At 43.6% G+C, this 23,877-nt stretch overlaps 2 protein-coding genes across 11 annotated transcripts in view; one reads left to right on the forward strand and one right to left on the reverse strand.

Annotated features, from left to right (window-relative positions):
• Positions 1-13,268, forward strand: ZSCAN29 (zinc finger and SCAN domain containing 29). Of its 5 annotated transcripts, none has more exons than XM_070477981.1 (7): positions 1-449; positions 969-1,404; positions 1,809-2,013; positions 3,945-4,640; positions 6,669-7,136; positions 8,961-9,825; positions 12,311-13,268. In XM_070477981.1, the coding sequence occupies exons 2-7, from the start codon at positions 1,090-1,092 to the stop codon at positions 12,333-12,335; spliced, it is 2,574 nt and encodes an 857-aa protein (XP_070334082.1). In that variant the 5' UTR covers positions 1-449; positions 969-1,089; the 3' UTR covers positions 12,336-13,268. The 5 variants fall into 5 exon arrangements, with proteins under 5 accessions (XP_070334082.1, XP_070334083.1, XP_020737135.2 ...); XM_070477982.1 differs by having other exon boundaries at positions 1-55; XM_020881476.2 differs by having other exon boundaries at positions 1-1,404.
• MAPDA (N6-Methyl-AMP deaminase) overlaps positions 10,815-23,877 on the reverse strand; it is a 26,467-nt gene continuing 13,404 nt past the window's right edge. For 5 of the 6 annotated variants that reach the window (XM_070477983.1, XM_020881492.2, XM_020881494.2 and 2 more), the window contains exons 6-13: positions 23,495-23,582; positions 21,517-21,598; positions 19,102-19,228; positions 17,976-18,056; positions 15,981-16,119; positions 14,339-14,439; positions 13,638-13,834; positions 10,815-11,465 (exon numbers count right to left, since the gene is read on the reverse strand). In XM_070477983.1, coding sequence (XP_070334084.1) covers positions 13,649-13,834; positions 14,339-14,439; positions 15,981-16,119; positions 17,976-18,056; positions 19,102-19,228; positions 21,517-21,598; positions 23,495-23,582 — 804 coding nt within the window. In that variant the 3' untranslated portion in view covers positions 10,815-11,465; positions 13,638-13,648. The remainder of the gene's footprint in view (positions 11,466-13,637; positions 13,835-14,338; positions 14,440-15,980; positions 16,120-17,975; positions 18,057-19,101; positions 19,229-21,516; positions 21,599-23,494; positions 23,583-23,877) is intronic. The other variant, XM_070477985.1, reaches the window with a different exon arrangement.

A 23,877-nucleotide genomic window follows, 5' to 3' on the forward strand; every position in this document is an offset into this window, starting at 1 on the left:
TTGGAAGCTGGACTGGGAGGCTGGCGAGCCCGGGCTGGAGCCAGACCCAGACTGGGTGAGGCTGACCGGTGGGCAGAGATGCGAGCGGGTTGAGCGATAGCCTGAGAGGGAGAAGCTCTCAGGTGTGGGCCACAGGGCGCTCTCAGGGCGCCTTAGTCCGGTCGGAGGCCTCTGGAGGGACTCACGACGGCTCCGAGAGTGACCTGGCCGGAGGGAACGAAGACAAAGAGGCCGGAACCCCGCACCCGCCTCTCCTAGACCTGAGCTCCGCGCTCGCGAACCTCGCAGGCCTCGGAGCGCCTAGCCACCACCCGAGCTTGTCCTCAGGAGACCCATGACTACTGCCCCCTCGGAATTCCTCTCTCCACCAACTCAGTGTGACTCTCACCAAACCCACCCGGACCTCGCTTCAGGAGCCAAAATCAACTTCTCAATGCGCGAGGTTTCCCGTCAGTAGTTCCCGGATGTTTACTGAGCGCTTACTTCTGCTGTGAGGGAAAACAGAGACCCAGTGTTCAGCACTTGGTTTCTGCCTGGGGTGGGAACTGGCAGCGGTGGAGTCTCAGGGAGCGGGGTGGGCTGTGAGGGCCTGGGGAAGGACGGCGGAGATGAGCTGCGACCAGCTGGACAGAGGCTTTTCGTTACCTTCAGCGGGATGGTGACCTGCCTCTAGAACCTCCCGAGCTCCACGTCTCCCAGATGGTTCGAGCTCACTGGTCAGGGGAGCTCTGTGGGTCAGGTCTGGGGGCGGTGGAAGAGCAGACAGTACTTTCCATCCTCTGCTGCTTCTCCGGGCTGCCCTGGATGTCGCCCAGAAATGCAGCCTCTGAATGGTCTCTCACCTTCACGCTCAGTTTTGACTTCCTGACCTCAGATGACCCCTCGGAGTATATGGGCAGTCAGGCCAGCTCTGGCAAGACTCTATAGACATATATTCCTTCTGATAGTGCCATCTCTCTCTGCCCTAGGAGGAAACTGCTTACAGAGAGAGACTCATCTGCAGGTGATTCTCCAAGGACATGGGAAGATGGGTGTAAGCCCTGGAACCTAGACCTTTAAGTGAAGGGAAGCTGCTTCCTGCTGTGAACCATGGCCAAACCCACCCTGAGAGGGAATGGCTCTAACTCTGAGGCCTTCAGACAGCGCTTCAGGAAGTTTCATTACCAGGAGGTGGCTGGGCCCCGGGAGGCTTTCAGCCAACTCTGGGAACTCTGCTGTCGTTGGCTAAGGCCAGAGGTGCGCACCAAGGAGCAGATTGTAGAATTGTTGGTGCTAGAGCAGTTCCTGACCGTCTTACCTGGGGAGATCCAGAACTGGGTACAAAAGCAATGTCCAGAAAGTGGAGAGGAGGCAGTGACTCTGGTGGAAGACTTAGAAAGAGAGCCTGGAAGACCTGGACGTTCGGTGAGCAGGGGGAGGGAATTCAGAAGTCTGTGACTGGGAAGGGGCAGGATAAAAGACCAAATTAAGGCAGTCTCCATTAGCGATGTCCTACTTCTGGTCCTTCAAAAGGCAACTTTTTCAGACAGCTTATTGGGAGATGCCACCTGAATGTAACTTTTCAGCATAATGAGAGGGGAATTCTTTTTTAGTGTGGAACTGGGTTTACTATTTTGTTCTGGAGTTCCAGGTGCTCTAAGCTAACAGTAATGGAGTGAGAAAGACCCTTGTTCTATTAACCAACCCCTCCACCACCACCCCAACCCTAGCCATGTCCCAAAAGGATGATCTCTTTTGGGATATTAGACTCCTCTGGGAATACCCCTCATTATGACCTTGCAGTGACAATTCATGGGGGTTGTTTCCAGGTCACAGTCTCTGTGAAGGGGCAGGAAGTGCGCTTGGAGAAGATGACACCCCTGAAATCATCACGAGAGTTATTAAGTGTTCGGCAGGAGTCAGTGGAACCCCAGCCCAGGGGTGTACCCAAGAAAGAGAGGGCAAGAAGCCCAGACCTGGGACCACAGGAGCAGATGAACCCAAAGGAGAAGCTCAGACCTTTTCAAAGGAGCGGTGAGGAGTAGATTCATTGGGAAGATAGGATGCCGTTCTAAGTTGGGAAGTAGGGTTGGGAGCAGTGAGTGGGAAAGGGATTTCAGGAATGAGTGGAAACAGCATGGAGCTGTTGGGGACCTCCTGAAGGCAAGTAGCTGAGCTCTCTGCTGCCAGAAGTATTCTTACACTTCCTCTTTTGATAAGTCTGCCAGAGAATGGCTCTCTATAGTTTTTACCAGGACTTGGAATTTCTTTTCTCCTGGTAATGCTGACACTAAGTCTGAACTTTCTAGATAAAAATTCTTTTCTATACTTGGCATATCTTCCCTTTAGTCATTTTCTTTCTCCATATTAAACTAGATTTGTTTCTTTAAGCTTTTCCCCAGAAGCTCCATTCTTGAGACCTACTAAGTTTTTGTTAGCCTCCTTTGAAAAATTCTTCAAACATCATGTTAATTGTGGAGAATTAAATTATATATATTATTCCAGTGAGGGTTTGGCAGGTAGAGGCAGACTAAGAATTTTACTTCAGAATTTCACTATACTTTCTTGCAGTATAACTCAATGATTATCATTCACTTGATACTCCCAGGTTTCTTCCTGATTGTCTTTGTGCCTGGTTCTTATTCTTAAACTTGGTTCTGTGGAACTTGTTTTTCTTCTTTGTACTCTGCTGAGCTCCATTTTGTACATTGTTTTCCTTGAACACTTCTTTAACTTGTTGAGGTTCTGAATTCTGATGTTATCATCCCAGACGCCAGCTTTCTCAGCCAGGCTGGTAGTGGGCTCTGTCTAGTCATCCAGAGGCAGCCCCTCAACCCCACTTGCAAAATCGATCAGTTTTTGAACACCTACCATGTGCTCAACACCATACAGGGTACTTGGAATGAAGACAGGTGCCTCTCAAAGAGCCTACAGTATGATTGAGAATGTAAGAATGAACATAAATATGTGCTGAACTGAACTGTATTGAAGCAGTGCCAACAGTGACTTGTTACTCAGCTGTGTGAGTACAGTAGGGGCTTGGTGGAGTGGGAGACGAGGGCAGGCTGTTTGGAAGGCTTCAGGGGGCACGAATGGGTTAACTTTGCATAGAAGGGAGGGAGTTCAAGGCGAGGCAGGGTGGTGAATGTGTGCTGCGTCCTGGAGAGCAGAGTATGGCGTGAGAGGGCCGCGCGTGGCAGACGCTCAGGCTGAGGTTTGGCAGTGCAAACAGCATGCGAGCTGAGGAAGCAAGAGCCCCGAGCTGGGTGGAGCGGTGGCTGCTGCACTACCCAGGTGAGGGAGGAGGAGAGGTCTAGACTTAGATGGTGGCAGAGGAATAAAGGATATACTGAGGGAGAAGCCTCTAGAAGTTACTGACCAAGTGTGAGAGAAATGGAAGAGTTGAAGACAGTCTCCTTGCAGTCACTCTTGAGTTTAATTCTCTAGCCCCAAGTACAGCTGACCCTTGAACAACGTGAGTTTGAACTGCACGGGTCCACTTATACACAGCTATCTTTCCATAGTTATTACTACAGTACTGTAGTTGGTTAAGTCTGCAGATGTGGAGGAGCGTGGATACAGAGGGCCTGCTGTGGGCTCTACTTGGATTAACCCCCACATCGTTGAAGAGTCAGCTCTCTAGGAGGCAGGAGGTGACTGTTTTCAGCAGTGCCAGGACCTGCATACAAGCAGTCAGGAGAGCTAAGCAGTAACTTGTAGAATTATCTGCTCTGAACACACAAGAGGACGCTTTCCTCTGTCACCCTGCTCTGGAAAGTATTTCTCATTTTTTGAGGTTTTATGTATTTTCCTCACTTTCTTCAACCCACTGATCTTTCTGAAAACATTTTCTTACTTTTCTTTATAAGCTTCTTGGATTAAAAAAAAGGCAAGTCTGAACTCAAGAGATACTTTTTATGATCATTCCAAACTATGATATCCTTTGTTTGCTTCCCTGCAAGCAGGATTTCCATGTTCTAAATCCAGCATGATCTCCAAGTTGGAGCAAGGAGAGCCATGGATCCCAGATCTGGGCTCCAAGGAGAAGGAACTCCCAAGAGGCAGTCACATAGAAGACAGACGAGTGCCTGCTGATCTGTTACCATCCAGGAGAGAGAGAAGCAGCTGGGTGGACCAGGATCCCTGGGGCTTTGAGGATGAGAAGGTGGCAGGTGTGCACTGGGGCCATGAAGAGACCAGAACTCTCCTTGCAATTCTCAGTCAGCCGGAGTTTTATGAGGCTCTCCGAAACTGTCATCGAAACAGCCAAGTGTATGGGGCTGTGGCTGAGCGGCTCCGGGAGTTTGGGTTCCTCCGGACCCTGGAGCAGTGTAGGACCAAGTTCAAAGGTCTCCAGAAGAACTATCGGAAAGTCAAGAGTGGTCACCCACCTGAGACCTGCCCCTTCTTTGAAGAGATGGAAGCCCTGATGAGTGCCCAGGTCATTGCCCTGCCCAGTAATGGCCCGGAGGCGGTGGCCTCTCACTCTGGCCTGGGAGGCAGTGATGCCGAGACCGAGGAGCCAGAGCAAGACGGCTGGCACCATGCAGAGGGAGACGCGGCCACGGCTGAAGAGTCTGACAGTGACGCAGTGGGCCAGGAGGCCACCCCCCAGGACCCTGACAGCTCCACCACACCTGTCCTTTTCCGCAGCCCAAGTGGTAAGCTCTTCTTCTTGGCGTTTTAGGATTAGACTGAGGAATTATGCGGTTGGGTGTGGAGTCAGGAAACTTAATATCACTTGCCAGCTTTGTCAGTTAAGAGAAGAGAGGCATTTCTCAGTTCTCTATGTATTTCATTCTCTTGTGGGAAGACCAGTGAGTTAATAGTAAGTAAAGAAAATATTAGATACTATAAAGAAATACACTCAAAAATTCAAGTGAGTCCTGAAAAGGAGTACCATTCCTTCTGTTTCTTTCTTAAAATATATTTTCCCTATTATAAAATCACTGAAGGCTGAGAAAATCTTAGCAGTGTAGTCTCTTTAAGGAGAAACAATATCTGTTGAGTGCCTTATATGAACTGGTTTTATTTTTACCCTCCAAACTCAGTTTATTATGTGTTCCTTGCGGTCTTCCCTGGTGGCTCAAATGGTAAAGCGTCTGTCTGCAATGCTGGAGACCTAGGTTCAATCCCTGGATCGGGAAGATCCCCTGGAGAAGGAGATGGCAACCCACTCCAGTACTCTTGCCTGGAAAATCCCATGGACAGAGGAGCCTGGTAGGCTACAGTCCATGGGGTCGCAAAGAGTCGGACATGACTGAGCGGCTTCACTACTTTTACTTAAAAGAGCATAGTGAAGGACTGCCTAAAGTTGGGAAAACATTTTCTATGTTTCCTCTGAGATTTGCATCACATATTGGCATTTTAACAGGACCCAGTTTTGAAGCAAGAATCTTGTTTAACACTCCATTGAAATATTATTTGCCTATGGAACCATCTTTAAGTATCACATGATTATTGATGTAATCTGTACAACTACGCTGTTATGGGAACGGCACTGCATATGAAGCAGGAGGCTTTGTTTCTAGTCCTGCCCACTGATCAGCTAGGGGAACATTTCACAGTTTGTGTCCTCAACTGTAAGGTACGGAGAGCTAACTCCAAAGCTGCAGTTTAGTGGAAACAGTTATCTGTTCCTTCCATGTTTTATTATGTGTTGTTACTTTTGTTCTATTCTAGTCTTATCATCTTGTACTTTTTCCTTTAAAAAAAAATAATTCTTTTTCCCTTTTTGTCACTGGAATAAATTTAGGTAAATCACAAACATGGCCCATGTACTAGCTATTTCTTTATCTCTGTTCTTTTTGTCTTTTTCCTCTGCTTTTTCTCTGTCTTCCAATTATTTCCCTTTTGCTTCACGGCAGAGAGTGGAGGATAATGGAAGCAATGTCGTCTCCACCTGGCTCTCAAGTGGGAGGAAGGCTCTTGGACTCTCCCTTCCCTTGAGCTTGAGGGACCTGCAGGGAGCAGAGTCTGTAGTCATCCTGATGGAAGTCCTGCCCACGTTGGGGACCAGGAGGTGCTTTCTGCTCTGCTTCCTCAGTCCTTCTGGCTCTGCCAGTCCTCTGCTACTAAGGAGAAGGTGCATGACCACAGGTTCTTACCTTGTACCCTTCAGGCCTTTGCTATTGTTGGGCTGGCTTTTTGAGACTGTGGCCAGGTGAAGAAGGGCCATAAAAGGGAGTGGATTAGGCAGCAGTATGAATCTGAAAGAGACTGTTCCTTGGGATTTTGAGACATTCTTTGGGAGACTTAATTTATAAGGAAGTAGGGCTGGTAGGAAAAGAATGATCAGAGAATTTAAGGATGGCTCATGGCTGACAGTGACTGACTGTAGGTCTTCTAACCAGTTATTTTCTAGTTAGGATCAGAACTCCAGAACTACTAGAAGAATGGGGAAACGCCTTCTGTACACTTGCCTCAGTGTACATATTGATCACTACTGTGATCAGGTGAAAAGGCCTTTTAAATTGAATGTAGGAATCAAGGTCTCTGTGACATTGATATGGGCCAGAGAAGCAGAACATCCTGAGAGCCTGCACTGATTTGGAAACATGAGCTGTTCTTACCTTCTCATTGAGGAGTCCAAGCTTAGGCGACTTTTCATGATGCAGATGCTAGGACTGAGGGACTGAGGCTGTAAAGCCCTGCATTAAGTGGTGCTGAAACTTCTCTTCTGGTGGTAGGTGTGCACTGGGGCTATGAAGAGACGAAGACCTACCTTGCAATTCTTAGTGAGACTCAGTTTTACGAAGCCCTCCGGAACTGTCACCGCAACAGCCAGTTGTACGGATCCGTGGCTGAGCGGTTATGGGAATATGGCTTCCTCAGGACGCCGGAGCAGTGTCGGACCAAGTTTAAGAGCCTACAGACCAGCTATCGGAAAGTCAAGAATGGCCAAGCACCAGAGACCTGTCCCTTCTTTGAAGAGATGGACGCTTTGGTGAATGCCCGGGTTGCTGCCCCGCCCAGTGAGGGCCAGGAAGAAGAGATAGCCTTATGCCCCGTGCAGGAGACCAGTGAGGCTGAAGCTGAAAAGCAAGCCGAGCAGGCAGACGAGGCCATAGAAGATGATTCTGAAGATGATGAAGAGGACCCCGAGATACCTCCAGAGGCACTGACCCGTGCTCCAGTCTTATTTCAGAGCCCCAGTGGTAAGATTCTCTTACTTTTTAAGGTAGAAATAGCAAAGGGAAGGCAGTGGCATCCAGGAGAAAAATCATCAGATTGAGGACCAAGAGAACTGGCCTCTACACCCAATACTCAGGGATTCTTCTTGTGACCACCTTCTCTTTTCTCCAGGTTTCCTGTCTAAGCAGCTAGTTTATATCCCCTTTCCACTTGACTTGCCTCCTCACACTGTAGCATTTATCTAAGATGGTTGCAGACTTTGTAAATGTGCCATCATCTGTATGTGAGCTGCTCAGTTACCTAGCAGGGACTCTGAAAGCTAACATTTTCCAAACAGCATGTCATGTACACATAGTACATGAAATTGGTTTTTTAAAGTTCATTCTCACTTCTGTTTTTTTTCTTCTAGTTTCAGCTTATATACTGTCTGTATGGCTGCTTTATTCATATATATGAAAACCTGATAATCTCTTTCTTCAGACACACTTACCCAAAGTCTGAAATTTCTGAGGGAACTGATCCTTTGAATCTTATTTACTGTTTAAGAAAGAAAAAAAAAACAAAAAACAACTTCATTATGGCTTCCCTCTTTGCAGGAAGAATTCTGATTTTGGAGTCATACATATATATGTATATATATATATGACTATATATATATGGATTATGTTATTAGTTGAGTACCTTAAAGCAAGTTACTTAACCCTGTAATTTTGCTTATATATTAAGACTGGCCTCACAAGATTGATGTAACTGAAGTACCACAGTGAGGCACCTAGCACAGTACTTGGGCATTTGATAAACAGCAGTTTTCTTTTCCAAAATATTCTTTAGATCTGCATTCTTCAAGTATGCTCCACAGAGCATCAACTCCATGGAGCTATTAACATGTTCCACTAAATAACAGCTTCGAGGTTTAGGAGATGCTAAGTACCCCTCTCAGAGGCTTAGTCACATATTTAAGTTTCTGAGATTTCAGTTAATATAATGAACGTCCATTTCATGGGTCTAATCCTAACACTGGGCTTCTGGGTAGAAATAGTGCTTTAAGGGGCACATGTTCTCAGATTTAGTCCAGGGAATTGGGATCCAGAGTTTATCTGAAATGTGAAAATTCTACAAATTCAAACTAAATTTGCAAACTGAAACTTTCCAAGTATCTACAAATTCTCATGGCCTAGGCCTGGGAAGCCTGGCATTTGGCTCTTAGAGGAATATTAAAGCTTAGTTTGGGCATTATAGTAGTGCTTTGGAACATCTAGTGATTATTTGTTCATGGGCAAAGAGAAAGTTTGAAAGAGACAGCACCTACCAAAGTTTCTCTCTTAGAAGGCCTTTTGTTCTTTGAAAGAGAACAGGTATCTTTCTACCCTGTTTTTATTCTCAACACACAGAATTTGAGGGTGAAAAGGACTCATGTAGCTCTTCCTCAATATAGGAGTTCCCCAGTTTCCCTGGGCATTCCTTTTTTACCCCTTTAGTTACCGGCAAAGAATGTAAACCGTGACAGGCCTTAGATGAGGCTAAAATACAGCATTAGAAAGTGTCTTTCCTTCATAATCATAGTGATGGTTTTATCTTAAATCTGGCAGGTTTTTCTTGGTATACTGAGGATTTTCTGAAGATCCCAGATATCCAGGAAAAAGAGTTAAGAGAACATATTCATCAGTTCCCCTGTAGATGAGAAGCATGTGACAGATGACCAAATAGCAGGTCTTAACAGACAGTAGTTATTTAGGATCCAGAGCCCCCTAATTTTTATGTTAAGTCATCCAATGTCATACTTACTTCACACTCACACATAATAATTGAGAAAATGGGTAACTTTTAAATTTCTCTTCTTACGTTAGGTTTCGAGGCTGGATTTGAGAATGAAGATAATCTAAAACGGGATATTTCTGAGGAAGTACAACTACATAAGACATTGCTTGCAAGGTCTGAGAGGAGAATTCCTCGGCATCTTAATCAAAGGAAAGGCAATGAGAGTGAGTGCAGACCTGGAAGACAGTGGGAGGACACCCCGGGAGAGAGCAAAGGAAAACCAGCGTTCCCTGAAAGGAGTTTGGGTCAAGTTCCAAGTCAACAGAGATCTTACTTGGGGGAGAGATCCTATAAATACCTGAGATACGGCAAAAGCTTTGCTCCAAACTCCCACCCTATGCATCAGCTAGCCCATCAAGTGGAAAATCCATATAAATGTGCTGACTGCGGGAAAAGCTTCAGTCGGAGCGCTCGGCTCATTAGACACCGGAGGATCCACACTGGAGAGAAACCTTATCAATGTCTTGACTGTGGGAAAAGTTTCCGTGACAGCTCAAATTTCATCACCCACAGAAGAATCCACACAGGAGAGAAACCATATAAGTGTGGTGAGTGTGGAAAACGCTTCAATCAGAGCTCAAGCCTTATCATTCACCAGAGAACCCACACAGGAGAAAAGCCCTATCAGTGTGAAGAGTGTGGGAAGAGTTTCAATAACAGCTCTCATTTCAGTGCACATCGGAGGATACACACAGGAGAGAGACCCCACGTGTGTCCCGACTGTGGGAAGAGCTTCAGCAAGAGTTCAGACTTACGTGCGCACCACAGAACCCACACTGGAGAGAAGCCCTACGGGTGTCAGGACTGTGGCAAGTGCTTCAGTAAAAGTTCCGCTCTTAATAAGCACCGAGAGATCCACACACGAGAGAAACTTCTGTCACAGCCAGCACCTAAGTAAGCCCTTGAGGATCTAGAGAAAAACAGCCTCATTACATGTATTGAAATTGTTTGGAAACAGTTCTCCAGTAGTGAGATCCATCTCCTAACCTGTGCCCAACTAGTTAAGGAAACAGTCTGGAGTTTACCCCACTGCTTGTTCCTGTGTTTCTCCTGGATCTAGAGTAAGAATGAAAGGAAGATTGGTTCCCTCTACGGTAACACCCTTTCCTCTCAGAGCCTGTGTTGTTCCCCTGAGAGGGGACACGGTAGTAGATCCTGTGAATTTGATGTGTACCCTTTACTCATCATGTTATTCAATTGCATTTCAACTAGAAAAACCCACACTGCAGCATTTCATGGAGAAATAGTGAGGATTCTCAATGGGTCTAACTCTTTATACAGTAATGGAAATGCAAAAAAGAATGATTTTTTTTCCCCTGCTCACTTAAGTCTGTGCTCAGAATGATATACTTGTCACGCACACTCCTTTACCTTCAAGAAGGAGCCTTTAAGTGTCCAGTCTGGTTCTGACCTATAAACCATTTTGTCAAGAATCTAGGTGTGCTATACGGGGGAACAGTGTAAACCTCATTAACAGTGAGGTGTGAACCCTGGATTTCTAACTGTCTTCAAAGCCACAGAAGCTCTGGAATAGAGTAACATGGTATTTACAGCATCTAGTGTGACTTTTTTCTGATCTAAATTTTGTCTGTCCCTTGTGGTCCAGAAGCCCAAAGAGGAAGGCAAGTGGATGCAGTAATAGGGAAAGCAGTTAGAACTGCCAGAGGGACTGCCATAATCCACACACCCTAACACCTGGGTGAGTGTCACGTACCCTGTGGACACAATACTAACGTGCAATGAGCAGAAGCCACTTGCCATGTTCCCACAGATTGGGAAAACAGACCACTTTGTGCCAAAAACCCTTTACCCTAATGGTAAGGAGGACAAATTATCTTTGGTCAGTGGAGCTGACAATATTTACACACACATGCACACACATATTCAACTGTATACATCTATTTTTAAAAGCAGCTCTCAAACAAGTGTAATTCTGATATCATAAAGATGGCATTGAACTAACTGCCCACGTACTCACAGTAGTATGAGCCTGTACAGCACAAGTTAAACAGACCCCCTCCTTGTCCTCACAGCCTGCAGCAGGTGACGCCGACACGAACAGTGCACACGGCCTGCTGCAGCGGTTTGAGAGAAACTTAGAAAGCGAGGTAGTAACACTGTGCATAAAAGTTAAGGTCTAAAGCATTAGTGTTTGGGGAAAAAAATGAGAGGTATTTTCTTCTCTTTAATCTGGAAGGTTTCGTGAAGCAGGAAGTGCTCAGAGGGAAGGTTTCCTGGGCAAGATGAACTTTCCAAAACTAACTGTAAAACCGCATGCTGAATGGGTGAGACATGGGAAAACTGGGGAGCAAGGGAGCAGAGGGCAAAGGGCAGACTGTGGGGAGGTGAGACAAAGCTCAGAGTGGCACAGAATCTGAGGGGGAGCACGATAAGGGCTGTGCGGCGGGCAGCGAGGGACTTGGCTTCAGCTGCAACGTGGAGCGCCAGGAATAACAGACGGGCTTCCATCCCCCAGAGTATGAATACATCAGGTCCTGTGCTGCACTTGCTGATGAGGCAACAGCTGACTGGCCCTGGGTAAGAAAGATGAGCGGTTTTAGGGGACTAGCTCCTGTGGGAGACAAAGGTCAGGCACCAGTATCCTGAGAGAAGCTACCTTGACTGGCAGGTCAAAGCAAAGAACATGCGCAATGGCTAAGGTCTAAGATAAGTAGCGTGTCACAGTCACATTAATGAGCCTCAGATAGGAATGAGATCTGGGAGAGAAATGGGGAAATAGGATATTCTAAAAGCCATAGCTTACTGTGGCAGACTAATGATAAATTTGAGTTCTGGTGCTAAGGGAATTTCCTAAGTCTTAGGAATTAAGGGGAGGTGGTATCTCAGTTACGTTGCATAAACAGACAGGGAGATGACAAGAAATACCATTGTAAAGCAGTGCCTCAGGATCTGAGATAGTTTAGGAAGCGTGCTGTGATGTTTTTAAAAACGGAGAGTACTGTGTTCAGTGTGTCTGTGTATAGTCTTGTGGAAAAAGCACTGGTTGTGGTATCAACAGATGTGAATTCTGGTTCCCGATGTTTTACATGTAAGTCAGCCTGCCTCCATTTCCCTTTGTGTAAAGCAAACAATGTTTACACCTTAATTTGACTCTCAGGGATACCAAGTTAATAAAAATTATAAAGTGCCCAGTGGTTCTTCAGGTGTTTTTTTTTAATGTATATATGCAAATTATGATTAAGTCATTCCTGGTAAGAAAAGATAAATCTTTACTTGCTTTTTTTGGCTCCCTGTGTGGGGCTGCTACAAGTATGCCTGTCTAAATCTTTATGTTCTAGACTGAAAAACAAATTAGAATGTGGTAAAAGACAAATCAGAATGAAACTTCTTCCTTAGAATCTGTATCCATATCCTTTAGGACAATCCACTGGGACCCATCATAACTGGGCATGGAGCATGAGTCCATCTTGAAAGACCCAGGACCAGCCCTCCAATCTCCAGATGAAGAAAATGTGCAAAATGAAGAAGACAAAGGCAAAATTCTTACCTGGGAAAACCCAATCTTATCTCAAACTAACTCACAAACCATTGACTGCCATTCCTGAGGATGGAAGAAGCAAGAAATAACACATAGCCTCTGACGCTCTAAGAGAGGCCAAGCCTGCTGCTGGGAGAGCAAGAGGCCCTGTGCCCCCCTCCCTTTAGTTCCTGTGAGGCCCTGGGGACAGGCTGCTGGCTTGTGCAGCAGAGGAAGCAAGAATGACTTAGCCGGAGCTGGGCAGTCGTGTCTGTTCGCATGAGTTGTTTTCCTAGTGCTATTCTGTTTTATTTTCCCCATGCTAATCCTTCTTCCCTTTATTGTTTGTTCTCTATGGCCAATGCCATACAACTTAACACACACATATACATAGGTTCATATCTATACAGATGTATACGTGTGTGTGTATACATAGATATACAGAGAACACTGCCATTTCTCTTTTACTGTAACCTGGGTATAGTGCAGTCCTGTCCGCTCTATAGAGAACTATTTTTATGGTGACAAGGTACAGAAGGGAAGATGAGATATAAGCACAAGAATGGATCAATTCTCTCACCATTATTCAACTCAAAATGTAAAATGTATCTTGACTCCAAAAGGACTGATCATGAGAAGGGCAAAGGCAGATCTCAGCAGCTAGCTTGATCTGTCATGAGGGTCACCCAACAGAGGCTAACCCTGGCTACTGGGATTCACAAAAATCCATGGTATGCAGTGTAGCCTGGAGTCCACCGTTCTGGGGAATACTTAAGGGAGTCTGATTAAAGGAGGCACAACAAAACATAGAGCTGTCATCACAAGCCAGACAGATTAAAGCTTTTGGTAACAATCTGTATTCCCTTCTCTCCTCAATTTATTTAGACTAGCAATTCCAAAACTTTTCCTGATGAGAACCTACTTTGATTTTCTTGAAGTTTCATGATCTCTAGTGAAGAGGGACTGTTAAGACAAAACCACTGCTAGAATGGGGAGCCCAGTGTGCAGCAGCATTCAGGTCCCTTCCTGAAAGCAGCATGGAGGTAAGTCAGACAACCTCAGAGCCTTCAGGCAGCTTAGGACGGACTTACTGAGCACCCACCATTGGAAAGGCGCTGGTGTCAGAGTCCGCAGCACTTGGCTGCTATGGTTCCAAGGGAGGAGAGGCTTACTAAGTGGGATGTGGCGGCAAGATCTGGGTTGTAATATATACTCAAAAGTAGTTCACCTCATTACAGCTTAAAAATGGGGCTTCAGATGACTCCACTTCTTCTTCAGGTCAGCCTTGGTGCTGTCAGAAGCAAAGATGTAGCTGATGGATTGGTAAGACAGATCCCACACCTGAGACTGGGTCAGATGAAATGTTTCAGCCGCCAGCTGGTACTCTTGAGAAAGGTGTGTGGCAAAAACACCCTTATCATCAGTCTGTCAATGTAAGAAAGTTTCAAAATGAAGGAGGAAATGACTTAAAAAAAAAATAACTCTCAACTTTTGTTGACAGCATTTTCCTACTTACCATGCTTTTAAGAGTCTAAACAGGGGCCTACAAATGTATCCAGGCACATTTGAAACTGAACAGTCTTGTTTATCCTTTTTAAGAACACAGACCACCAGAGTAGGGCCTCTCAACCGTGGCTGCATGTGCAAATCACCGAGGGAGCTTTTAAAATGCATCTGTGCCAGGACTCAGCCCCAAACAATGAAAGCATGATCTCAAGGGGTGGGTGTTGGGCTTCGTATTGTTCCCCCAGGTCCTTTCCAGGACCTTCCCCCGCAGAGCCAAACCACAGTCACACCTTTGCAGCCTCTCACCCCCCTTCCTCTCTCGCTGCTCCACTTGGGCACCACCCCCTGGCGTGCGAGGCAGCCAGCTAGACAGTGAACGCCTGACTTAGGCAACTTGGACTGAAAGGGAGCAAAACGCCTTACACAGATCACGGCAGGATGGGCAATGCTGTACCAGAATCCAAAGTGATGCTGGTCGTAAGATGGAACTGTCTGACTTTTGACGTTCGAGGTCAAACAGAGTTCTAGAATGAGAGGGGAAAGGAAGAGGCTTCTAATTAAAAGACCTATTAGGAAATACATGAGAAATCTTTCCAAGCTGTGCTAATTTTTAGTAGTTGACCTTTTCTTACATGTGAAAACTACCATGTGCTGTGGTTTATAGCAGCAGCTGTACCAAGCAGGGAATTAGTATCCCCTTCACAATCATGTGCTTTCCCCTTCTTTTATGAAAAAGGAGAGGAAAGAGGAGTGTGATAAGCCAGTCACCATGACAAAGGCAGGGAAGCGTGAGGGGAGCACACGGACTCTTCACAGGGCTGGGGCACTTCCACAGTGGAGGCTGCAGTAAAGGTTAGGAAACAGTTGCGATGCTTGAGGGTTGCATGTTGTCAAACTCCAAGAGTAGAAATGGACCTTTTCCACGAAAAGAAAGAAAACGTCTCAACTCCTTCCATTCACTGCCTCCTGCAAAGAAGTCTATCTTAAGGACGCCTTCTATGATTACACAACTGCTGCCTTGAGACGCTGTGCCCGGCTCTCCAGCCGGAGTGAAATGCTTCGCTGAACTGACTGATGGCATCTGTTCCTTCGGGTGAGGCGGCTGCGACCCAGGGCCACTCAGGCCCAGGAAGGGGAAGCCCAACCTGCCCCTGCTGACTGCAGAGCCGGGACTCCACTCCAAGTAAGATCACCAGGCAAGTGGTTTCCAAGATTCTTTACTCTTGTGGATGTTTACAAATTTCTTTATTAAAAAGAAAAAAAATCTCACCCATTATGAATTGCTGAAAAACTATAAATTAATTAAAAATACTACAAACTGTTACATTTGTAAGTGTGGTGAATTCACCATTCAGTAAAAAGGTTTTCAGCCACCTGCTTCTTTCCCTCATCAGAAAGGCCTTCCCCAACCATCCAATCAAAAGTGGTTAGCTTATCACTACTCTACCAGCCTGTTTAATTTTCTGAAAGGAACTTATCACTGATAGTTTCTTGTGTGTTTGCTTACTGTCTCTCTTACCCATGCTAGAATATAAGTTCCTTGAGAAAGAAACATTGTCTGTCTTTTTTACTGCTCTATTCCCAGCAATTGGAATAGTGACTGGAAGGGAGTAGGCATTTCATAAATATTTGTTGCTAAATAAAAATAGCTCCTGGTATACACATGCAGACAAGTATGTGATGTTAACAGACATATAAAAACATACTTGGAATTTGCAGACATCTTAATCTTTAAATATATGTTATACATTTTCATAACGTAAGTAAACAGGTTAAAGTCATTCCAAAATGACAGATGACCGTTATTACAATATAATACCGAGTTCCAGGAACTGGGGAATGCAACAGTGAACAAGACAGACGAGGGCCCTGCTCTCATGGAGCTTTTATACTCTAATGGGAGCTATTAATAAAATTTCCTGTTACTTAGATAAGGTTGAGAAAGCATCACTTCATTTCTAAATAACACCTATATATTTACAACAGTGCTTCTCTACATATGGGTGGCAAGCTGCAGGCGGGGGAGGAAGGGTCAGACAGTTGCCTGGAGGACCTGAAGCCTTACCGAGCGGTATCTGGTGTTGCCTCACAAAGTCCACCAGATCCGGGGATCCTTCCTCGGAGGAGTTGAGAAATGTCCCATGCCCAATTCGGTCAGGAAATAGGTTCAGGAGTACTTGTGTTTCCGTTTTTTGGTTTGGAATCTCAAAAAAAGGAAGGGGAGACGAGGGCATCAATAACCTCTTTCAGAGATTCTTAGAAGTACTTTTTTTTTTACAGCTAGGTACTCTGTCCCTCTGAGAAGGTATTGCAGACATTCTGGAAAGCTGAGTCACTTAACTTTCCAGCCTTCTTCTTTGCCTTTGATCTTCCTGTTCATTTCCCAGTATTCTTCTGGATTCATTTCAATGATGATAATAACTAGAGGGCCAACAGTTATTGACTTTTCACATACATTCTGCTTTAAACCTCACAAGAATTATACAAAGTATTAAGACAAAGAAATCAAAACTCAAAAAGTAAGTGTTCAATAACAAAATCCAACGAGTCTATATGCATACGTGTGTCCTGTGTTGTGTACATGTCTTCACACATATTAAAAAAAGAACTGGAAAAACATAAAAACAAAACTGTTAACAGGATCAACTCAGGAACAGAACTGAAGGGGACCTTCCATTTTTTATTTATTTACTTCTACTTTATACTTTCTCTCTACTCTTCGATTTTCTTCAGGTACATAAAACTTTTGTAGCTAAAAATGTAAAGCATTTTAAAGAAAACTGTCCAAATATAAAGCATTTTAAAGAAAAGCTGTCCAAGCTCACAGAGCTAGCATAATGGTAGAGATAAGGGTGAAACCGGGCTCTGTCCGACTCTGGGGCCTAGACTCCATCCACACACAGTGCATTCATGTTTCATCTTGACAAGGCTCCCTATGTGCATACCACTACCACCACGAAAATGTGTGTCTAGCTGTGCTCTTCAACTCTTAGATAGCCTAAAAGACAAATGACCATAACATGTAGAAATGAAACATTTTCCATCCAATGGATCAAATAAGAGAAGAGAAACTAAGGTAAGGGCAGGTTCTCACGCTGCGCACAAAGACCAGAGGTAACTGGCCTCATGCTGCCTGTTCTGTCACCCTGACCGATGGCTTCAATCTGGCATCAGCTGGGTCAACTAGAGGGTGTCCTCTGTGTGAAACACAGATCCTAGACTTCAAGTTCTGCTACTAGATTACTGACTCTCTGCTTGTAGACATGAAAAACACTCAGTACTGACAAGAAGCTCCAATTTTTGCCTCAGTCTTTATATCATGACCCCATCTCATACTCAAAATAATCATGTGCAGTAAGTAGGTAATATTTCCTGCATTCAAGAAACAATTAAATCCAAATTTATCAAGTTGTATACCTTAATTATGTACACCTTTTTGTATGTTAATAAAAGAAAGCATTAAGTAGGTAGAAGGACTGAGGTAAGAAAGCAAATCTATCTATAAAATGGAAAGGTGCAGGGGAGCCCTCATTTGCCTCTCAAGGAAGTGACTGTCCTCCAGCTACTGTCCATGCATGATCTGCCCTGCGCTCTTGCTGTCAACTCGGAGGCCATAGGGCACCTGATCTCCCTCTGGGCCTTATAAAAGGATGATGAGCTACTTTCTTTCTTGCCAGTGTATATGATACATTCAGGTCCCTTCCCTGCAAGGACTTGCGAGGCAAACTCATGCTTTTCTCAGTGTCGGTTTGCTGATATCAAGGCTGCTGACAAAAATTCATGCATTTTCTCGAACAAGCTGTCATCGAGCTGTTCTAAGGATACAACTGTAGTGTAAGTCAACCCAGGGACTATAACAACATAGAAACAGTAACTCCAGGGACTAAGGCAAGTTATGCCTTTATCATTATAATTTACATAAAAATATTTCTATTTTCTCTCTAAAAGTGTTTTTCCAAGACAGGTTTATCTTTAGCCATGTACAAGTGATTATTAATTTCCACTAATGATTTTCCACTGTAGTCTATCCTCTCCAGCCTAATTTTACAATATTATTTACCTCTGAAATATGCAGTGCCAACTTCAGACCAGATTTTTTAGCTTCTAAAAGAGGTTCCAAGAAGTCTTTTGCTTGTCCTGCCTTGAAGATAGAAGTTAAAATGAGGATATATGAGTCTAAGCAAACTGAAGAACTTAGTACTCTGTCTCAATAAACAAAGGAATAATGGCAGGAAATAAAGTAGCAGATGGACTCATTTGTACATTTTGTTTATAGCAAAATTAGGGAATTCAAAGCTGGCAAAGCCACTGTGCTTGCCCTCAAGAATCTCAAGTATCAGTGAACCTCAGGTGAATCAGCTAAGCTAGATATAACAGTCACCAAATTTTATTTCTGGAAGGTTATCTAGGTATCTAGAGCTAAGGAGAACTCACCTGATTCAGGAATAAGTATGACTGGTAAAGAATGCTTCTATCAAATGGTCGATGAAACAAGGGCAGAACAGCCCAGGTTTAGTCAAAGCTGGAAGAACCAGGTTCATTGGACTCTAATTCAATGATTTTCAACCAGGGTGATTCTGCCCCTCAAGGGACATTTGGTGACGTCTACAAATATTTTTGGTTGTTACAACTAAGAAGGTGCTGGGATCTATTGGGAAGAAGTCAGGGATGCTGCTAAACATTCTACAATACACAGGATATTTCTCCGACAACAAAAATTCTTTGGCCCGAGATGTCAGAGGTGCCACAGCTGAGACACCCTGCTTGAATATGACCTTCAAGAAGCTCTAGGCCAGCTTTTTTCAACTGGGGCTTCTGTGAGATAATTAAGCCCTACCCACAGTTAAGTATTAATTAAGCATTAGACATGGACTGTAATAAATCAACTCTCTGTCCTATGTATGTAGAATTGTACTAGTTGGGTACCATTTTTAGAAAAATGAAGAAAATAATCATACTGTCATATAAATCTTTTTTCTCTCTTCCTTTTTTAGAGGGCTTAACTCTTACAGGACCCTGGAGAGCAGTTGCTGTGGACATTCCGGTCATCCAGGGCAGAATAGGGTTTCATACACACGGGGTGTCTGCTCAACCTCTGGAGAATGCAAGGTGCCCCAAGCTAATCCTCATCCCACAAACTGATTCTACCTTTTAGAAATAAAACATATTTTGGAAAAATAACTTACTGCAGGGTCTCCACTGAGGTCAAGGCCAAGAACTGTATCCTCTGTAGAAAGGAAGAACTCTTCAGCAAGTTTAACGGCCTCCTTGGCTACTGAAGGGCCACCTCGTCTGTCAATTGATATCAAATACCTTTAATGCAAGTAAAACACAGTTGAAAATGAATGTTGATTGTGAAGATGAAAAAGACAACTCTGAGGATGGCCAGAGAGGTACAGCAAGCTACCTGCGATGTATCTTATTGGAGAAGTACAGCCTGACTGACTTGACATCTTCCTTGCCAGAGGGAGTGAAACAGATTTCTAAACAGCACTAGATATCTAGTTACTGTTCAAACTTCTGATTATTTCCTGTTTTGGTTGTTGTTCCTGTATTTGTTTTTTAGTCTGTATGGTGCAGAATCCAACTAAGGTCCACACATCGTTTTGGTCAATGTCTCAAGTCTCTTGTAATCTAGAGCCACTTCCCGCCCTCCTCTCCCACCCTCCACCTCACACCTCTCCCCAGCCTCTTTTCTTGAATTTATTTGTTGAAGAAACCAGATCATTTGTCCTGTAGAGTTTCCCACAGTCTAATTTTGCTGATCGGATCCCTATGTTGCTAACATGTTCTCCTGTCTCTTGTATTTCCTACAAATTGGAAACTGGATCCAGTCTAGAGGCTTAATCACATCAGATTCAAGAGAGGCCAGAGGAATTAATAGATGGTGGTTCCTTCACCAGAAGGCTTAGATCTCTTATTTCATGATGGGTTACAAGACTGGTAGTATTCTAACATGTATCCAATAGCTGATACAAATTCATTCTTCATATATTAGCTGGATTCCTACAAGGAATCTAATACCCAGAGAACCCGTTAATATTGTGCAATTTTCCTCCAGCATTTATTAATCTATTTATTCACAAAATAAAGAAATCCCTCCAACATATATTTATTTACAAAATTTGAATCAACTATATATAAAATGCAATGTCTTTATTTCCCCACTTAACAATCTCCCCTGCCACTAAATGTTAGAAAACAATATAAATCATATGAATATAACATAATGTAACTGTCCTCTGACTGCTGGACATTTTAGGATGTTATATACTTTTTGTTATAAATAACACTATCATGAAGAATCTTAACATTAATCAATCCATTTTCTTAGGATACATTTCTACAAAAGAATTACTGGATCAGAGAGAGAAATATAGTTTTCATACTTGAAACTTTTTTTTTTCCAAGACAAGTCATATGGAAATTACATTTATAGATCTTAATGCACATTGCTCTTTAGAAAAGTTTTATTAATTACATATGTTCACCGGCAGTGTACAAGTTCACGAACAGGGGAGGGGGATGCCTATTGAAATGGTATTGTAGTTTTTAAAAACTTATTTGATTAGTGGGACCTTCCTAGTGGTCTAGTGGTTAAGACTCCAAGCTCCCAGTGTAGAGGGCCCAGGTTTGATCCCTGCTTAGGGAACTAGATCCCACATGCCGATAAAGACCTGGAGCAGCCAAAAAAAAAGAGTTAACATATACTAAAAAATAAACAAAACTGTTTGATTATTGAAGTTAAATAGTTTTCTATACATTTATTGGCCAATTCTATGTTTTCTCTTCTGAATTCTTGTCTTTTGCCTGTTTTTGCTTTTTAATTAGGGTATCAGTCTAGTTAAGCTTAACTAAGAGATGTTATAGACAGATTTTATAGCCAGAAAGTCAGCTAGCTTTCTTTTTTTTCTTCCTTCAAGGACTTACTGAGCCCTAATTATGTGCCAGCTCTAAGTACTGGTGAATCAAAAGACAAGGTCCCTGGCCTCACTGAATTTATACTCTAGTGGGTGAATATGTATATATGTAAATAACACAAGAAAATTTCTGATTTTGTTAAGAAGAGTGTCATAAAGGAAGTAAATGGAGTAACTAGAAGGTGTGGGGAGGCATGTTAGATAAGGTGGTCAAGGAAGGCCTCTCTGAGGAAGGGACAGCCACATGAGACCTGAGTAACAAGAAGCCAGCCATGCGAGGATATGGTCGAGTGTTCTAGGCAGAAGCAACAGAAGTACAAAGGTGCTGACGTGGGACGACAGTCTTGGCCTATTTGAGGAACAGGGGGAAGGTCAGTGCGTGGTGAGTGACCAGTGGACACATGCTGAAGTAAGAAAGGCAGCACGTGGGACCTTGCAGGGCCCAAGAAGAAGTCTGGGTTTTTGTTGAAGAGCATGGGAAGCCACACTTCACTACAGCAACAGGACTCAGAACTTTATTGCCATGGGAAAAAAAATTCATGATTGTATTCTCAACTTGTAAACAACAAAGTTCTTGACTTGAACAGATTTATAAAAATCTGCTATACCCATGCTCAAAAGAGTACAATTGTGACATTCTAGTATTTTCAGTGGTGACCACTAAAGTACAATGTTTCTTACCTAACATCAATGTCTACATTTTCTTCTTTGGACTGTTTTATACCTTCAAGTATAGATTCCACATAAGTCTTTTTAGTCATTCCTGGAAAGGACACAAATAAAACATTTATAAAGAGATCATCAACAATTTCATCCTTCAACAATCGTATTCCTATATGAACAATTACATTTCGCTTTCTGTGTGATAAGTGTATGGTTACACTTATGAGATGAGTTATGGATGTGTGTGCATGCTCAGTCACTCAGCCATGTCAGACTCTTTGCGACCCCATGGACTATAGCCCGCCAGGCTCCTCTGTCCATGGGATTTTCCAGGCAAGAATACTGAAGTGGGTTGATTCCTCTTCCAGGGATCTTCCTGACCCAGGGGTCGAATCTGTGTCTCCTGCATATGCAGGCTTTAGTAAATGCCACTTGTACTTAGCGAGCTTCCCTGGCAGCTCAGACAGTAAAGAATCTGCCTGCAATGCAAGAGACCTGAGTTCGACCCTGGTTCAGGAGAAGGGGGCAACAGAGGATGAGATGGTTGGATGGCATCACTGACTCAACCAACGTGAATTTGAGCAGACTTCTGGGAGTTAGTGAAAGACAGGGAAGTCTGGTGTGCTGTAGTCCACAGGGTCACAAAGAGACACAACTGAGCAACTGAACAACAACAAATATATATATATAAACACACACACATGCACACACACACACAGTGATATGACTTGGTGGCTGAACAACAACAAAAAAACAATTCTGAACAGATGAGATGCTACTAGGTGTATGTGTATCCTATTCATTCATTTGTCTTCACATCATTAAAGTGTCTTTGCACATATTTTTAATGGTTACCAAATACTCCATTAAACTTTAACTATTCCCCTATTCTGCACATTTCAGTTAGCATTTCCCTTTGAATCTCCATTTGAAGAGTCAACTAGTGCTAATAATCTATGGACTGCTTTTCTCCTTCCCTTTCACTATCCTCACCAGTGTAACTTGGAACTGATCCTAAAGTTTATAAGTGTGAAATAAGAATCTTCTGTTCAGGGGGAAGGATAATTGGGAGATTGGGGTTGACACATACATGTGACTATGTGTAAAGCAGATAACTAAAAAGGACCCACTGTATTGCACAGGGAGCTCTTCTCAATTCTCTGTAATGACCTACATGGGAAAAGAATCTAAAAAAGAGTGGATATGTGTATGTATAACTGATTCACTTTCTGTACAGCAGAAGCTAACATGACATTGTAAATCAACTATATTCTAATAAAAAGGAAATCAAAACCAGAATCTGCTGCTTACCTCATCTCGATACTCACTAAACTTTACTGTATGTAGTTTAAAATTCCACCTCCTCAGTGATGCTGGCTACACACTATCAGGGCACAAAATGCTGAGCAGGACCCAAGGACGTCACAGAATACCTCCGGATGCTGCTCGTATCAGCAGAAAGAGGGCCCCGGGAAGCTTCTCCAGACCATATCCGGATCCGCTCATCTCCATCCAGAGAGGTTTTACCACATCACAGCTTGCTCCTGGCCTAAGATACCATCAGTCCCCGAGAAGTGACTGAATAACTTCACTTCAGTGACTGCCATGAAACGCGATTCTACATCCTCTCAGGGGCACTGTGTCACAAGCGCTTGATGCAGGGAACACGAACTAACGTCTATTTAAGAACACAGCTATAAGGAACAAGTGTCTTTTTTTCAGAGTGAGAAGAGCAAACAAGAATAAATGAAATTTTTGCAGCCCTTTTAACTTCCCTTCAACAGATAATACCTGACCTGGTATTTTGACTTATGAATAAATGACTGACTCATTAATAACATATCTCATTAATATACATCAGAAGATATGGACCTTTGACCCTACTTTTACAACAGTGTAAAATGCAGCATAGTCTCAACTTTGCAGGCATATGCATGATCAAAGCCCAAGGAAAAAGATAGACATATACTGAGAAGTATCAATAGTTAGATTATACCTGTAGCGTTTTCTTCTCTGGGTGTGCTCCTTAGTTCCAGATACTTGACACCATCATCTGCAAATTCTTTAATGACATCTTTTGTCACCTGGTAATAAAAGCAATGCACACAATACTGATAACATTAGTGTAAGGGGCCCAATGAAAATGCCATGTGCTATAGCTTTATTTCATGCATTAAATGACTTGCAAGGAGTGGTGGAGTCTCCCACAAGGTAAAGCGACCTGCTTTTCACACCCCTAGTGGAGGCTGTGACAAAACTACCATGTTTCCAACAGCTTCCCTTACCCTCCTCATTCTCACGTCAAATTCAAATCTGCACAACCCCCTGCCACCTTTTGCTTCTCTTCTTCCCTTTTAACCATTTCTCTATTTCCTAGTG

This window comes from Odocoileus virginianus, chromosome 16 (genome assembly GCF_023699985.2).
Source record: "Odocoileus virginianus isolate 20LAN1187 ecotype Illinois chromosome 16, Ovbor_1.2, whole genome shotgun sequence".
Taxonomy (NCBI): Eukaryota; Metazoa; Chordata; class Mammalia; order Artiodactyla; family Cervidae; genus Odocoileus; species Odocoileus virginianus.